The sequence below is a fragment of the Hyla sarda genome, chromosome 5, assembly GCF_029499605.1.
Source record: "Hyla sarda isolate aHylSar1 chromosome 5, aHylSar1.hap1, whole genome shotgun sequence".
NCBI classification, from domain to species: Eukaryota; Metazoa; Chordata; class Amphibia; order Anura; family Hylidae; genus Hyla; species Hyla sarda.
In genome coordinates, this window is record NC_079193.1 from 316,137,798 (window position 1) to 316,158,112 (window position 20,315).

The following is a 20,315-nucleotide window of genomic DNA, read 5'->3' on the forward strand; positions in this document are numbered from 1 at the left end:
ATTGCTATGAATAGTCCCCTATGGGGACTATTCAAGTGTAAAAAAAAATGTAAAAAAATGTAAAAGTAAAAAAAAAGTGAAAAATCCCCTCCCCCAATAAAAAAGTAAAACGTCCGTTTTTTCCTATTTTACCCCCAAAAAGCGTAAAAAAATCTTTTTATAGACATATTTGGTATTGCCGCGTGCGTAAATGTCCGAACTATTAAAATAAAATGTTAATGATCCCGTACGGTAAACGGCGTGAACGAAAAAAAAAAAGTCCAAAATTCCTACTTTTTTAATACATTTTATTAAAAAAAAATTATAAAAAATGTATTAAAAGTTTTTTTATATGCAAATGTGGTATAAAAAAAAATACAGAATGAGCCCCCATACTGCCGCTTATACGGAAAAATAAAAAAGTTAGAGGTCATCAAAATAAAGGGATTATAAACGTACTAATTTGGTTAAAAAGTTTGTGATTTTTTTTAAGCGCAACAATAATAGAAAAGTATGTAATAATGGGTATCATTTTAATCGTATTGACCCTCAGAATAAAGAACACATGTCATTTTTACCATAAATTGTACGGCGTGAAAACGAAAACTTCCAAAATTAGCAAAATTGCGTTTTTCGTTTTAATTTCCCCACAAAAATAGTGTTTTTTGGTTGCGCCATACATTTTATGATATAATGAGTTATGTCATTACAAAGGACAACTGGTCGCGCAAAAAACAAGCCCTCATACTAGTCTGTGGATGAAAATATAAAAGAGTTATGATTTTTAGAAGGCGAGGAGGAAAAAATGAAAACGTAAAAATTAAATTGTCTGAGTCCTTAAGGCCAAAATGGGCTGAGTCCTTAAGGGGTTAAACACCTTTGGATGGATGTCTGGACAGTGGGGCATCAAACTTCATCACCTCAAGGCAACTGTTTGCCTTATGGCATAAAACACTTCCTGCAAGACAATGCACCATGCAACTATATAGGGGTTCCCCAGTCCTCATTATCAGAAACCCCACCCAATGATCCAAACAAAAGGAGAGCCCTTTAGCATCATACATGGGACATAACAACACAAAAGATGGCTATTACACTGTTATTGCAGCAACCCTTGGTGCCTATGCTGCCAGTGTGGGTGAATGTACAGGTAGGTGACTCCATGAAGCCCTAACCTAGGCATTACTGACACTACAGATAGAAAAAGGAATCCCGGCACTCATGATATTCTTCTGCCAAACGTGATGTGTTTATTTACACAGTGCTAAATACAAAGGACGCGTTTTGGCCAAAGCCTTATTCAGACTGACATATGGCTTTGGCCGAAACGCGTCCTTTGTATTTAGCACTGTGTAAATAAACACATCACGTTTGGCAGAAGAATATCGTGAGTGCCGGGATTCCTTTTTCCATTTGCATTGTTACCGTCCACGCGCACCACAACAAAAACTCGAGTGCCGACCCTTCCTATACTTCTAGTTACTGACACTACAGTACTGTGCCCCTCTTTCTGCTCTTATGTTGCATCTCCACTTATTAAAGGGGTTATCCAGGAAAAAACTTTTTTTTATAAGTATCAACTGGCTCCAGAAAGTTAAACAGATTTGTAAATGACTTCTATTAAAAAATCTTAATCCTTTCAGAACGTATGAGCTTCTGAAGTCAAGGTTGTTCTTTTCTGTCTAAATCCTGAAACTGAAAGGATTAAGATTTTTTAATAGATGTCACTTACAAATCTGATTAACTTTCTGGAGCCAGTTGATATATATAAAAAAGTTTTTTTTCCTGGAATACCCCTTTAATCTAATGCATCTTTCCACCTTTTCATGTTTGCAGCATGGTATTAGACCAGTGTTTCCCAATCAGTGTGCCTCCAGCTGTTGCAAAACTACAACTCCCAGCATGCCCGGACAGCCTTTGGCTGTCCGGGCATGCTGGGAGTTGTAGTTTTGCAACAGCTGGAGGCACACTGGTTGGGCAACACTGTATTAGACACTGTGCATTGTGTTTGGTCCTCCTGCTGAGTGCCACCCAGGTTTGTATTGCTTTCCACGCATAGCCCCTGGCTGTGGACAAGTGTTTTAGAGTCATTATGTAAAGGATTATATGACTGTGTTTTTAAACAGTTTTTTTATTTTTTATTAAAGGGGTACTCCGGTGGAAATTTTTATTTTTTAATCAACTGGTGCCAGAAAGTTAAACAGATTTGTAAATGACTTCTATAAAAAAAAATCTTTACCCTTCCAGTACTTTTTAGCGGCTCTATGCTACAGAGGAAATTCTTTTCTTTTTGAATTTCTTTTTTGTCTTGTCCACAGTGCTCTCTGCTGACACCTCTGTCCGTGTCAGGAACTGTCCAGAGCAGGAGAAAGTCCGCATTGCAAACCTATGCTGCTGGACAGTTCCTGACCCGGACAAAGGTGTCAGCAGAGAGCACTGTGGACAAGACAAAAAAGAAATTCAAAAAGAAAAGAATTTCCTCTTTCCTCTGTAGCATAGAGCCGCTAAAAAGTACTGGAAGGGTAAAGATTTTTTTTTATAGAAGTCATTTACAAATCTGTTTAACTTTCTGGCACCGGTTCATTAAAAAAAATAAAAATAAAAAAAAAAGTACCCCTTTAATAAACCATCACAAAAGTTTCACCATACAGTACAACTATATGTATAACCACATATAAAGGGGTAAAGAATGAATGTACTGGGTATATGGCAATATTTAGGTTGCAACCAGGCAAACACTTTCTGAAGCAATAAGGTCAATTTATTCCAGTGGTGAGGCTTTAAAGGGGTACTCTGGTAAAATTATTATTATTATTATTTTTTTTTAAATCAACTGGTGCCAGAACGTTAAACGGATTTGTAAATTACTTCTATTTTAAATTCTTAACCCTTCCAGTACTTTTCAGCTACTGTATACTACAGAGGAAAAGTTCTTTTCTTTTTGAATTTCCTTTCTATCTGACCACAGTGTTCTCTGCTGACACCTCTGTCCATGTCAGGAACTGTCTAGAGCAGGAGAAAATCCCCATAGCAAACCTCTCCTGCTCTGGACAGTTCCTGACATGGACAGAGGTGTCAGCAGAGAGCACTGTGGTCAGACTGAAAAGAAATTCAAAAAGGAAAGAACTTCCTGATAAGCAGCTGATAAGTACTGGAAGGATTAAGATTTTTAAATAGAAGTAATTTACAAATCAATTTAACTTTCTGGCACCAGTTGATTTAAAATAAAATTGTGGAGTACCCCTTTAAAGAGTAAAGAGTGAATAAAGGGCTAAGGTGAAAGGAGGGAAATGTCCCTTTTAAAGCGGGACACTTGGGATGTACTGTACGATATACAGATGCAGCGATGCACACAGCAGTCTGTACTACTTTGGAAACCCTTGAGTTGCACTTGGCAGAGGAGAGAACTATAAACCCCCCTACATCCTATAACAGGCCATTTATGGTCACATTGTGCGGATGTAACTCGTGCTTTATTCTGCTGGATATCAGGGCTACACGTCTACGAGAAGCGTTCATTGTTTATATCATTCTGTTTAACTTCCAGGACCGAAGTCAGTGCAGACGCCTCTTTAATATTATCTGTACTCTGTACATCGAGGCCCAATACCGTATTTTTCGCCCTATAGGACGCACCCAATTTATAGGTGCAAAATAAAAAAAAATTAAGATTTTGAACCCAATAGTGGTCTTCAAACAGTGGACCTCCAGATGTTGCATAACTAAAACTCCCAGCATGCCAGGACAGCCAACGGCTGTCCGGGCATGCTGGGAGTTGTAGTTTTGCAACATCTGGAGGTCAGCAGATTGAAGACCACTGCATAGGAGGTAATACTCACGTGTCCCCGCCGCTCCGGACCTGTCACCGCTGCCCTGGATGTCGCTCCATCGCTGTCGCCGTGTCCCCGTCGCTCCAGAACGTCTCTGCTGCCGGCCGGGTATCCTCGCTCTCCGTCGCTGCCATCACGTCGTTACGCACGCCGACGCACGTACGCGACGACGTGATGACGAGGAAGGAGAGCGCCGGCCATACAGGGGATCCCTGAATGGAGAAGACACCGAGGAGGCAGGTAAGGTCCCTCCCGGTGTCCTGTAAGCACTAACCTGGCTATTCAGTCGGGCTGTTGGGAATTGCGGCGGTCCCGAACAGCCCGACTGAACAGCCGGGTTAGTGTCACTTTCGCTTCAGACGCGGCGGTCAGCTTTGATCGCCGCGTCTGAAGGGTTAATACAGGGCATCACCGCGATCGGTGATGTCCTGTATTAGCCGCGGGTCCCGGCTGTTGATGGCCGCAGGGACCGCCGCGATAGGGGTGTATTCGCCGTATAAGACGCACCGACTTTTTCCCCCCAGTTTTGGGGAAGAAAAAGTGCGTCTTATACGGCGAAAAATACGGTAGGTTCCAGGGGTGACCACCTATTCTTCTGGATTACTACTGTTCAATACATGAGTGCTTCGGTATAAAATACAATATAAATACAGTGGTCCCTCAACATACGATGGTAATCCGTTCCAAATGGACCATCGTTTGTTGAAACCATCGTATGTTGAGGGTTCCGTGCAATGTAAAGTATAGGACAGTGGTCTACAACCTGCGGACTTCCAGATGTTGCAAAACTACAACACCCAGCATGCCCGGACAGCCAACGGCTGTCCGGACATGCTGGGTGTTGTAGTTTTGCAACATCTGGAGGTCCGCAGGTTGTAGACCACTGTTAGAGGAAGTTGTACTCACCTGTCCCCGCTGCTCCGGACCGTCACTGCTACCCAGGATGTCGCCCTCCATCGCTGTCGCAGCGACGTGATAACGACGATGGAGCGCGCCGAGGATGCAGGGGATCCTGAAGAGGACGCACCGGAGCCCTGAGGACAGGTAAGAGACATCACCGGAGCTCACGGGGCACCGTAAACGGCTATCCGGTGGCAGCTGAAGCAGTCAGCGCTGCCGGATAGCCGTTTATGCGATGGCCCCGACATACAAAAGCATCATATGTTAATGCTGCCTTCAACATGCGATGGCCTCTGAGAGGCCATCGCATGTTGAAATTATCGTATGTCGGGGCCATCGTAGGTCGGGGGGCCACTGTACACCACAAAGAATAAGCAATAATATGTACCAAAGAGACCTATGTTCAGAATGCTGAAAGTTAATACAGAAGTCTAATCCCAAGTGCATACCGAAAAGTTGCTTAAAAGTTCAGCAGCAAAAGCCCTAACCTAAAGCCTTTGCCCCACCCACAAATAATTTTTTATACACATAAAAAATATTTCAAGATCAAATATTACCACTGTTCAGTGATTAAATATTTCCGCCATGCTGTACAAAAAATATTCATAGTCCAAATAATACCACTATACAAGGATCAAATTATACCACCACACCATAACCACTAATATTACCACTATACAATGCTCATATTATACCACCACACCATAACCACTAATATTACCACTATACAATGCTCAAATTATACCACCACACCACAACCACTAATATTACCACTATACAAGGCTCAAATTATACCACACCATAACCACTAATATTACCACCATACAATGCTCAAATTATACCACCACACCATAACCACTAATATTACCAGTATACAAGGCTCAAATTATACCACACCATAACCACTAATATTACCACTATACAATGCTCAAATTATACCACCACACCATAACCACTAATATTACCACTATACAAGGCTCAAATTATACCACACCATAACCACTAATATTACCACTATACAATGCTCAAATTATACCACCACACCATAACCACTAATATTACCACTATACAAGGCTCAAATTATACCACACCATAACCACTAATATTACCACTATACAATGCTCAAATTATACCACCACACCATAACCACTAATATTACCACTATACAAGGCTCAAATTATACCACACCATAACCACTAATATTACCACTATACAATGCTCAAATTATACCACCACACCATAACCACTAATATTACCACTATACAAGGCTCAAATTATACCACCACACCATAACCACTAATATTACCACTATACAAGGCTCAAATTATACCACCACACCATAACCACTAATATTACCACTATACAAGGCTCAAATTATACCACCACACCATAACCACTAATATTACCACTATACAATGCTCACATTATACCACCACACCATAACCACTAATATTACCACTATACAAGGCTCAAATTATACCACCACACCATAACCACTAATATTACCACTATACAAGGCTCAAAATATACCACCACACCATAACCACTAATATTACCACTATACAAGGCTCAAATTATACCACCACACCATAACCACTAATATTACCACTATACAAGGCTCAAATTATACCACCACACCATAACCACTAATATTACCACTATACAAGGATCAAATTATACCACCACACCATAACCACTAATATTAACACTATACAAGGCTCAAATTATACCACCACACCATAACCACTAATATTACCACTATACAAGGCTCAAATTATACCACCACACCATAACCACTAATATTACCACTATACAATGCTCATATTATACCACCACACCATAACCACTAATATTACCACTATACAATGCTCAAATTATACCACCACACCATAACCACTAATATTACCACTATACAAGGCTCAAATTATACCACACCATAACCACTAATATTACCACTATACAATGCTCAAATTATACCACCACACCATAACCACTAATATTACCACTATACAAGGCTCAAATTATACCACACCATAACCACTAATATTACCACTATACAATGCTCAAATTATACCACCACACCATAACCACTAATATTACCACTATACAAGGCTCAAATTATACCACACCATAACCACTAATATTACCACTATACAATGCTCAAATTATACCACCACACCATAACCACTAATATTACCACTATACAAGGCTCAAATTATACCACACCATAACCACTAATATTACCACTATACAATGCTCAAATTATACCACCACACCATAACCACTAATATTACCACTATACAAGGCTCAAATTATACCACACCATAACCACTAATATTACCACTATACAATGCTCAAATTATACCACCACACCATAACCACTAATATTACCACTATACAAGGCTCAAATTATACCACACCATAACCACTAATATTACCACTATACAAGGCTCAAATTATACCACCACACCATAACCACTAATATTACCACTATACAAGGCTCAAATTATACCACACCATAACCACTAATATTACCACTATACAATGCTCAAATTATACCACCACACCATAACCACTAATATTACCACTATACAATGCTCAAATTATACCACCACACCATAACCACTAATATTACCACTATACAAGGCTCAAATTATACCACCACACCATAACCACTAATATTACCACTATACAAGGCTCAAATTATACCACCACACCATAACCACTAATATTACCACTATACAATGCTCACATTATACCACCACGCCATAACCACTAATATTACCACTATACAAGGCTCAAATTATACCACCACACCATAACCACTAATATTACCACTATACAAGGCTCAAATTATACCACCACACCATAACCACTAATATTACCACTATACAAGGCTCAAAATATACCACCACACCATAACCACTAATATTACCACTATACAAGGCTCAAATTATACCACCACACCATAACCACTAATATTACCACTATACAAGGCTCAAATTATACCACCACACCATAACCACTAATATTACCACTATACAAGGCTCATATTATACCACCACACCATAACCACTAATATTACCACTATACAAGGCTCATATTATACCACCACACCATAACCACTAATATTACCACTATACAAGGCTCAAATTATACCACCACACCATAACCACTAATATTACCACTATACAAGGCTCAAATTATACCACCACACCATAACCACTAATATTACCACTATACAATGCTCAAATTATACCACCACACCATAACCACTAATATTACCACTATACAAGGCTCAAATTATACCACACCATAACCACTAATATTACCACTATACAATGCTCAAATTATACCACCACACCATAACCACTAATATTACCACTATACAAGGCTCAAATTATACCACCACACCATAACCACTAATATTACCACTATACAAGGCTCAAATTATACCACCACACCATAACCACTAATATTACCACTATACAAGGCTCAAATTATACCACCACACCATAACCACTAATATTACCACTATACAATGCTCACATTATACCACCACACCATAACCACTAATATTACCACTATACAAGGCTCAAATTATACCACCACACCATAACCACTAATATTACCACTATACAAGGCTCAAAATATACCACCACACCATAACCACTAATATTACCACTATACAAGGCTCAAATTATACCACCACACCATAACCACTAATATTACCACTATACAAGGCTCAAATTATACCACCACACCATAACCACTAATATTACCACTATACAAGGATCAAATTATACCACCACACCATAACCACTAATATTAACACTATACAAGGCTCAAATTATACCACCACACCATAACCACTAATATTACCACTATACAAGGCTCAAATTATACCACCACACCATAACCACTAATATTACCACTATACAATGCTCATATTATACCACCACACCATAACCACTAATATTACCACTATACAATGCTCAAATTATACCACCACACCATAACCACTAATATTACCACTATACAAGGCTCAAATTATACCACACCATAACCACTAATATTACCACTATACAATGCTCAAATTATACCACCACACCATAACCACTAATATTACCACTATACAAGGCTCAAATTATACCACACCATAACCACTAATATTACCACTATACAATGCTCAAATTATACCACCACACCATAACCACTAATATTACCACTATACAAGGCTCAAATTATACCACACCATAACCACTAATATTACCACTATACAATGCTCAAATTATACCACCACACCATAACCACTAATATTACCACTATACAAGGCTCAAATTATACCACACCATAACCACTAATATTACCACTATACAAGGCTCAAATTATACCACCACACCATAACCACTAATATTACCACTATACAAGGCTCAAATTATACCACACCATAACCACTAATATTACCACTATACAATGCTCAAATTATACCACCACACCATAACCACTAATATTACCACTATACAATGCTCAAATTATACCACCACACCATAACCACTAATATTACCACTATACAAGGCTCAAATTATACCACCACACCATAACCACTAATATTACCACTATACAAGGCTCAAATTATACCACCACACCATAACCACTAATATTACCACTATACAATGCTCAAATTATACCACCACACCATAACCACTAATATTACCACTATACAAGGCTCAAATTATACCACACCATAACCACTAATATTACCACTATACAATGCTCAAATTATACCACCACACCATAACCACTAATATTACCACTATACAAGGCTCAAATTATACCACACCATAACCACTAATATTACCACTATACAAGGCTCAAATTATACCACCACACCATAACCACTAATATTACCACTATACAAGGCTCAAATTATACCACACCATAACCACTAATATTACCACTATACAATGCTCAAATTATACCACCACACCATAACCACTAATATTACCACTATACAATGCTCAAATTATACCACCACACCATAACCACTAATATTACCACTATACAAGGCTCAAATTATACCACCACACCATAACCACTAATATTACCACTATACAAGGCTCAAATTATACCACCACACCATAACCACTAATATTACCACTATACAATGCTCACATTATACCACCACGCCATAACCACTAATATTACCACTATACAAGGCTCAAATTATACCACCACACCATAACCACTAATATTACCACTATACAAGGCTCAAATTATACCACCACACCATAACCACTAATATTACCACTATACAAGGCTCAAAATATACCACCACACCATAACCACTAATATTACCACTATACAAGGCTCAAATTATACCACCACACCATAACCACTAATATTACCACTATACAAGGCTCAAATTATACCACCACACCATAACCACTAATATTACCACTATACAAGGATCAAATTATACCACCACACCATAACCACTAATATTACCACTATACAAGGCTCAAATTATACCACCACACCATAACCACTAATATTACCACTATACAAGGCTCAAATTATACCACCACACCATAACCACTAATATTACCACTATGCAAGGCTCATATTATACCACCACACCATAACCACTAATATTACCACTATACAAGGATCAAATTATACCACCACACCATAACCACTAATATTACCACTATACAAGGCTCAAATTATACCACCACACCATAACCAGTAATATTACCACTATACAAGGATCAAATTATACCACCACACCATAACCACTAATATTACCACTATACAAGGCTCAAATTATACCACCACACCATAACCACTAATATTACCACTATACAAGGCTCAAATTATACCACCACACCATAACCACTAATATTACCACTATTCAAGGCTCAAATTATACCACCACACCATAACCACTAATATTACCACTATACAAGGATCAAATTATACCACCACACCATAACCACTAATATTACCACTATACAAGGCTCATATTATACCACCACACCATAACCACTAATATTACCACTATACAAGGCTCAAATTATACCACCACACCATAACCACTAATATTACCACTATACAAGGCTCAAATTATACCACCACACCATAACCACTAATATTACCACTATACAAGGCTCAAATTATACCACCACACCATAACCACTAATATTATCACTATACAAGGCTCAAATTATACCACCACACCATAACCCACTATACAAGGCTCAAATTACACCACCACACCATAACCAGTAATATTACCACTATACAAGGATCAAATTATACCACCACACCATAACCCCTAATATTACCACTATACAAGGCTCAAATTATACCACCACACCATAACCACTAATATTATCACTATACAAGGCTCAAATTATACCACCACACCATAACCCACTATACAAGGCTCAAATTATACCACCACACCATAACCACTAATATTATCACTATACAAGGCTCAAATTATACCACCACACCATAACCCACTATACAAGGCTCAAATTACACCACCACACCATAACCAGTAATATTACCACTATACAAGGATCAAATTATACCACCACACCATAACCCCTAATATTACCACTATACAAGGCTCAAATTATACCACCACACCATAACCAGTAATATTACCACTATACAAGGATCAAATTATACCACCACACCATAACCACTAAAATTACCACTATACAAGGCTCAAATTATACCACCACACCATAACCAGTAATATTACCACTATACAAGGATCAAATTATACCACCACACCATAACCACTAATATTACCACTATACAAGGATCAAATTATACCACCACACCATAACCACTAATATTACCACTATACAAGGCTCAAATTATACCACCACACCATAACCAGTAATATTACCACTATACAAGGATCAAATTATACCACCACACCATAACCACTAATATTACCACTATACAAGGCTCAAATTATACCACCACACCATAACCACTAATATTACCACTATACAAGGCTCAAATTATACCACCACACCATAACCACTAATATTACCACTATACAAGGATCAAATTATACCACCACACCATAACCACTAATATTACCACTATACAAGGCTCAAATTATACCACCACACCATAACCAGTAATATTACCACTATACAAGGCTCAAATTATACCACCACACCATAACCACTAATATTACCACTATACAAGGCTCAAATTATACCACCACACCATAACCACTAATATTACCACTATACAAGGCTCAAATTATACCACCACACCATAACCCCTAATATTACCACTATACAAGGCTCAAATTATACCACCACACCATAACCCCTAATATTACCACTATACAAGGATCAAATTATACCACCACACCATAACCCCTAATATTACCACTATACAAGGATCAAATTATACCACCACACCATAACCACTAATATTACCACTATACAAGGCTCAAATTATACCACCACACCATAACCACTAATATTACCACTATACAATGCTCATATTATACCACCACACCATAACCACTAATATTACCACTATACAAGGCTCATATTATACCACCACACCATAACCACTAATATTACCATTATACAAGGATCAAATTATACCACCACACCATAACCACTAATATTACCACTATACAAGGCTCAAATTATACCACCACACCATAACCACTAATATTACCACTATACAAGGCTCAAATTATACCACCACACCATAACCACTAATATTACCACTATACAATGCTCATATTATACCACCACACCATAACCACTAATATTACCACTATACAAGGCTCATATTATACCACCACACCATAACCACTAATATTACCACTATACAATGCTCATATTATACCACCACACCATAACCACTAATATTACCACTATACAATGCTCATATTATACCACCACACCATAACCACTAATATTACCACTATACAAGGCTCATATTATACCACCACACCATAACCACTAATATTACCATTATACAAGGATCAAATTATACCACCACACCATAACCACTAATATTACCACTATACAAGGCTCAAATTATTCCACCACACCATAACCACTAATATTACCACTGCACTGTGCTATTGCGTTCATGCATTAAACCACTTTGAATGAATAAAAGCACCAAGATATTGGTAATTTTACTGACTTCCACTACTTTTTCTTCTTTCCTCGGACTGTTACATGGGACTTTGCCTGGTTGAGCACCACGTTTTGCCTTGACAGCTCCCGATGAATGTTTCATGATGATGGTAGCACTGTTTGCCGACTTCTCTGTCTCTTTGAAATATTAAGATGTTGTACAAAGACCAATATTACCACCATGCAATAATGAGAGCACAAAAAAGGTGCAGCCCCTATACTCCACCCGCACTTTTGTCCCTACCTATTTGGAGTAACCACCCTAGGCGATGGCCCCCAATTGGGCAAAGGATGACGGTTCCTTCATTTATTAAGTGCAGAGAACCTAACCTGGGTGAGGGAGAATGGTCAGACAAACCGGGTCAGAAGCCGCTGGACACATCAGAAGCAAAATCAGAAACAATCTCATAGTCAAAGTCCAATCTAGAAGTTAAACTTGGAGGTTACTAATCCTGCTAATACCCCCAATTCTGTGCCTGCTGCTGCCCCTATGCCACTAGTAGAGTAACTGCTCCCAGAAATAAGTGTCATAACTATAGTTACCTCCAAAAAATGCCCACAAAGACAATGCCCCTGATAACAGTGCTGTGTCCATACATCCATACATACTGTGTCCATACATCAAAGCCGGCCCTACATTTTGGTGATATCTTTTCTCCAATAGAACAATGGGATCATGCATTGGATCATCCAAATGTCCAGTCCATTTCACTCTGATATCCGTCATTGAGACGAGGCCCCATACACCCAATATCACCCAAAGACGCATTTGTTTTACTGGATTCTATTTACCTACTTTTAGGACTTGTGTAAAATTTTGATGTAGTTTTGGGTGAAACTTATGCAGAAATAAAGAAAATTGGGAAGGGTTCCCAAACTTTAAAGCACCACTGTACCTCTCTGTCTTGGGACCATGCCTACTGTCCCAGGAGAGTAGGCCTCCTGGACTCATTCTGTGGGCCCTGCCATTAGCAGTCCTGAAAGGACTGTCTCTAGTCAACATATGGCATTCCCCTCCCCATCTCTACCCTGGTGAAGGTCTCAAAAAAAATTAATGGATTGTCAGGGTAGATATGGTAAATCTAGAGTGTTCTCAAAGGAAAATAGAATCTTCCTGCATAGTTATTAAAGCGTACTCGTCAGATCCAACAAAAAATGTTTTTTTTAAAATATATCACCCAGTACCTAATCCTAACCATGTACATCTAATTGTTATGTGTCTAGCACCTTTATTAATTTTTTTATTTCACTTTTGAGGTTTTTTATTACACTTTTAATTTAGCTCACTAGTCTGAATTCCTCTCAAAAAGAGGGGGCGTGGCCTCACTGTGCAGGTCTCCGCCCCCTCCCTCAGTATGCTGTCTGCTCACATCTCCCCTAGCGTTAGCAAAACTACAACTCCCAGCATGTCCTCACTGACAGTAGCGGGACACAAGATGACAGTGGGAGGATTTTTCCTCCAGCTATGAGCCCTGCACTCACAGCTGTCAATCAAGGAAGTGTGTCCATGACATAGGTGATGACGCATGGACACAGCAGGACTAGTATGTGTCCAAGCAGGCAGGCAGGGGGGCAGTTGTTTGACTGGATTTTTCAGTATGAAATACTGAAATTTTCTAATGAAAGCAATTGCAAAACCTATTGGTTATACATGCTTTATAACATATCAAAAGTTTTTGTATCTGACAGTGCCGATTTAAGCTCTAGATCATTTTAACTATATAATAAAATCTGTCTTTTGCTAGTCTATTATCTTGAAGAGATTTAGTGTAAGCACCATGGATAGAGACATCAGTTTTTGGAGTAATGGAGACAGTTTGTTAAAGGGGAACTCTGACACTTATCCTGTGGATAGGGGATAAGTGTCTGATCGCAGGGGGTCCAAACACTGGGACCTCCCCGCGATCTTCTGACCCGTGGCCGCTCTGTGCATGGGGACAGCTGGGGTGTCGGGCAAGAGCTTGTGGGGGGTCATGGTCACAGCAGTTAGACCCTCCACGATGAGACACTTATCCCCTATCCACAGAATAGGGATAAGTTGTCAAGTACTGGAGTTCCCATTTATTGCTAATCTGTTTCCATGTAAAAAAAATAAAAGGGGGGGGGGATATTTAAAGGAGTGGTGTAGTGAAAAATCTATCCGTAGGATAATGGATAAGTTAAAGGGGTACTCCGGTTGAAAACTTTTTTTTTTAAATCAAATGGTGCCAGAAAGTTAAACAGATTTGTAAATTACTTCTATAAAAAAAAATCTCAATCCTTCCAGTACGTATTAGCTGCTGAATACTACAGAGGAAATTCTTTTCTTTTTGGAACACAGTGCTCTCTGCTGACATCTCTGTCCATTTTAAGAACTGTGCAGAGTAGGAGAAAATCCCCATAGCAAACATATGCTGCTCTGGACAGTTCTTAAAATGGACAGAGATGTCAGCAGAGAGCTCTGTGTTCCAAAAAGAAAAGAATTTCCTCTGTAGTGTTCAGCAGCTAATAAGTACTGAGAGGATTAAGATTTTTTAACAGAAGTAACTTACAAATCTGTTCAACTTTCTGGCACCAGTTTATTTAAAGAAAAAAAGTTTTCCACCTTTAAAGATCCGACCACTTGGAGGATACTTGGGGTGCGACCACTCTGAACCCCCGTGATCCCGGTAGCCGCAGGAAGGGGGCGTGCTGACCCCCCGCACGTAGCAGCGGCAAACACGCCCCCTCCATGTCTCCCATAGAGATAGATGGAGGGGGCCTGTCGGCCTCCTGCAAATAGAGGATACTTTTTTTCTCTGCACTACTCCTTTAAGGAGCAGAGAGTGACAGTTCCTCCAAAAGAGGGACACTCGGGAGGTATGCTTCCATTATTGTCGGCAGCACACCCTGTGTACACTGATGGTTGTGCTATTAACACACAATGGTTTTGATGCCCATTAAACAGATGTGATCGCCCAGCTGACTGCTGGGACTTTTACATGGGGCATTTATTAAAAAGAAAGGTTTCCAAGAATGTTTTTGTTCAGACAATAATCACCCACTGTTAAAGATTCTCAAGCATCCATACGTATGAGAGCTAAGCCCAGTAAACTTGGTTATGACGGGACCAGACGACCAGAGGCGTAACTTGTAGCTTCTGGGCCCCGATGCAAAATCTGCAACAGGGCCCAATGTGCCAATTATAATACTGGTCTCTTAAAGGGACAGATTTGCTTTGGGGCCACCTTAAGTACCAGGGTTCTGATGTGACTGCTACCTCTGCACCCCCTATAGTTACACCCCTGCAGACAACTATTCTTAGTCTTCAAGGGAACACGAGTTATCAGTTGTCTGAATGACTGTTTGCCCATTAGTTATCCCCCCTGGTAGGTTTGGACAACCCCATCCCAATGTACAGGATTCCAGGTGATAATAGGATTACTAGGGTGATCCCACTGATAAGGACTACGGTAACAGCCCCAACACCTGAACCCAAAATGCAGTACAAAGGGGAAACAAAAATATAACCTCACTATATGTATAGGATCTGTCTTCACCCTAAATACCAGGTAATGTGTCCACTTCACAAGGATTTGACAGGTCTCGAGTGCTGTTTGTTTTTAGTCATATGAACAAATAGGACATCCTATAGACAGTATGCCATAAAGAATAGTATGTCAGATAAGAATCCCAGGCAGGCTGGCCGCCTCTTATAAGTGCAGGATGTTTCCTCTCCATCTAAGTGACCCAGGAGTATTCCCTCACATAAGAGTGTACACAGAGGAATTAAACCCTCCATTAGCCACACATTACAATCAAACGCCACATACAGCAAAACAGATTCTATTTCAGGCCATGGAGCAATATCCTGAAGATGAGCAGCACATAGAGGACTACAGTGATCCCTCGATTTACAATGGGCTCAACATACAATAGTTTCAATATACAATGGTCTTTTCTGGACCATCGTAAGTTGAAACCAGACTCAACATACAATACTACGGACAGTCCAGATCTGTGATACCTGCCAATGGCTGGAAGAACCGACCAATCAGAATGGGCATTCACTGGTAAAACCCCTGTATTACTGAAGTGTATCCACTGACTGGCTGTCTGGTAGCGCCCCCTACAGTACAGGGAGGTATAACATGTTCTGTACTCTTTACCTGTATTTCTGAAGTGTATGCACTGACTGGTGTCTGGTAGCGCCCCCTACAGTACAGGGAGGTATTACATGTTCTGTACTCTTTAACTGTACCAGGGTTAGCTGCTCCTTTGGACACCAGGTGAGGGCGACTCCATTACTTTTTTAGGACATTGTGTGTATTGTACAGGACCCCGAAGAAGCTCCTGTCCTCTACATAGACCAGTGTTTCCCAAGCAGGGTGGCCCCAGCTGTTGCAAAACTACAATTCCCAGCATGCCCGGACAGCCAAAGGCTGTCCGGGCATGCTGGGAGTTGTAGTTTTGCAACAGCTGGAGGCTCCCTGCTTGGGAAACACTGACATAGACAGTGATTTACAGCTCCCAGCAGATCTTTCCTACTTTTATATGTAAGGACTTGATTTATCTATATTAGTTATCTAGTTATTTTTCTTTAATTCTCACTTTTTTCCTATTTTTGGATGACATTTTGGTGCCTTTAGAACCAATTACCAGGTTTCCATAGAGTTATGGTCTCAACATACAATGGTTTCAACATACAATGGTCAGCCCAGAACCAATTAATATTGTAACTTGAGGGACCACTGTACACTGCTTATATGATTTATGACATGATGCTACAGCCTTTGGGAGAAGATGAAGTAGCGGAAGAATAGTTATAGCTCCCCTCACATTGATTTGCCTCACAATTCTATATATAATATAAATAATCAGCTGGTAAAATGGTGGATGGGAGGTGTGTATCATGAAGGCTTTTTATTTCAGTGACTTAAGACTGGATTTTGGGTCCGGTTTTTTGAAGGGACTGAAGGATCTTGACATAACGTCACTCCCATATTCCAGTTCTGGTGTGTTGCAGTCCTGAACCTGACCTTACAGGTGTGTGAGCACTGCCAGAGAGCAGGAGAGAGGAGCGGATCAGCTTGTGTGTTGTATGTTGGATACTGACACTGTCACTGCACAAAAAAACAAAAATGGAGTTTGGACTGAATGTGCCAAGTTAAGGGTAAGAAGCTCAGAAGTTTGTGTTCATATGAAGAACCTGATGTGAAGGACATTAAAGTTTCTGCTATACTGCATGCTGCAAGGCATGGTCGATTTTTTTAGTCCAGTAGTCAGGAATGTTAAATGGTGACCGTGATTCTTACAGACTGTGCAAAAACCAATAGTATAACAACTATAAGAAACTTTGTAATATGTCTTATGAGAGAAAAATTCCCCTTTTCCACTTGTCAGGCTACTTTCCTCTCTCTCGCTCTCTTCTAAACTTTTCCTTCACTCTGAAAAACTGCTAAAATTGTCTCCCTGCTGAGACCTTAACCTATCCTGCAAATGAGATTGAGTTTGGTGAGGGTGTGTGGAAGGGCAGATGTTATTACCCTAGGGGCAGATGGCATTAACCCCTTGTATTTGTGATGCCAGGACGTGGTTAACCTCTGCACCATCCGAGGTATGGCTGCTGGATCCTGGGCCTGGGCAAATAATGACTCCGATGCCAAGTTACCACAGTTTTAGTTCCGGAGAAAAAGTGCATACAGCGCAAAAATGAGCCGACCAGACCGAACGTTTCACTCCGGTCGGCTCATTGAAATGAATGACATACGGGAGCGCATACGGTGACATACGGGAACGCGAGGTTTTAGCTCCCCCCTGCCGTATGCGCTCCCGTATGGGAGAAAACGTAGTGTGAACCCACCCTTACTGAGGTAGACAGGTGTTATAGTCTTTACAGGATAGTTAGGTCCAAGTAGATGACCAGTGACTTCAGAGACTTGAAGGCTCGCTGGGATTTGGGCAGAATTAGGCAGACTGAATTTAGCAGACTTGACTGACTTTACCCCTGTGGTAGCTTACCAAGCTTTGACTTTCACCTGTGGGGCACTTGATGATGGAAGCGTGGCTGCGTGGATAGGCCTTGGGTCTCTTCAGGACCCCAGACACTCTCAGGTCTTGACTGTTCTGTACTCAGATAAGACTGGAACTCAAGAGAGCTAGCTAACTCCTCCCTTAATTTATATAGGAGGACTTTGGAGGGGTCCTATAGGTCACCTCCAAGTCACCTGGTCACAGGCATCTTCCTTGGTTACATATCATAACAACAGCACTTAAAAGGCATATACATCTTAATAAAATACATTAATCATTTGTAGCTGGAATAAGGGATATCCAGCACCACAAATTCGAATAAGAACATAGCTCTTTATTTTAGAATCATCGACAGGAACATTAAACACATAAAGCACGGACCAAGGAGTGACGCATTTCGGCGGACGTCCTTGGTCCGTGATTTCTGTGTTTAATGTTCCTGTTGATGACTCTACAATAAAGAGCTACGTTCTTATCCGAATTTGTGGTGCTGGATATCCCTTGTTCCAGTTATCGTGTGCGTGTAGTCCCCACGTATCCGTGCACACGAGGCAGATTGGTGAGCTGGATACCCTGTTGCTGTATTAATCATTTGTAGGAACATTCACATAACCAGAGTCCTGAGGAGTGTGGGGCCAGGGGACTAGGACGGAATCAACCTGAAAAGGACCATAGATTGTACAGAAGGGTCACTTCTGTACTGGGCCACCACAATAGTTAACCCAGTAAAAGCATTAGTGACTGATTCCCATTCATTCCGGTGAAAAGAGACTGCACATCTATAACATCCACTACTGGGGTAGGGTCACACGTAGCACATCTGCAGCATATTTGACGCTGTGGATGTGCTACTGACCGTCCCTAGAGTGAGCCTCCTCACTACCACTCCCACCTCTGTTCTTGCTTGATTGACAGCCAAGGCTCAGCTTCCAGCTGTTAGTCAAGCAGGGGCAGGGATAGGAGGGAGAACAAGGAGGCGTTCCAGCCTTCAGCAGTTACTTAGGAACTCCTTTTTAACAGCACTTGGGTAAGATATAACACTTACTAGAGCTTTCAATAGTGTTTCAGTGTTTCTGTCTGCTTCTGTCTCATTCTGCAGCTAACTGCTCCTCCCACCTCCTTTCTCCATAGACATCTTTAAGTAGTGTGTAACCTGGTATTTCAGTGAACTGATTTGTTTCAAGAGAGGCTTTTATGATTTTTGATATGATAATGGTGAAACAAATGAAACAATGAATACCCACTTTTACTTCTGCAATCATCTGTTCAGCTTTTGACGAAAGTCTCGGATGGTTGCTTGTGGCTTCTCGTGCCTTATTCCTTGTGCAATTTTGTTAAGTAATATGTTTTACTGTTGGTTAATACAAACAGATTTCTCCATCTATGTTAAATTTGAGACTACATCCAACCTAAAAAC

At 40.2% G+C, this 20,315-nt stretch overlaps 1 protein-coding gene across 1 annotated transcript in view; it reads right to left on the bottom strand.

The window, feature by feature from the left end:
* The window catches only part of LOC130274584 (uncharacterized), a 65,962-nt gene that overhangs the window by 36,151 nt on the left and 9,496 nt on the right, over nt 1–20,315 (bottom strand). Inside the window, exon 4 of the mRNA XM_056523018.1 lies at nt 20,143–20,220. Within this exon, the coding sequence (XP_056378993.1) occupies nt 20,143–20,220 (78 nt within the window). The remainder of the gene's footprint in view (nt 1–20,142; nt 20,221–20,315) is intronic.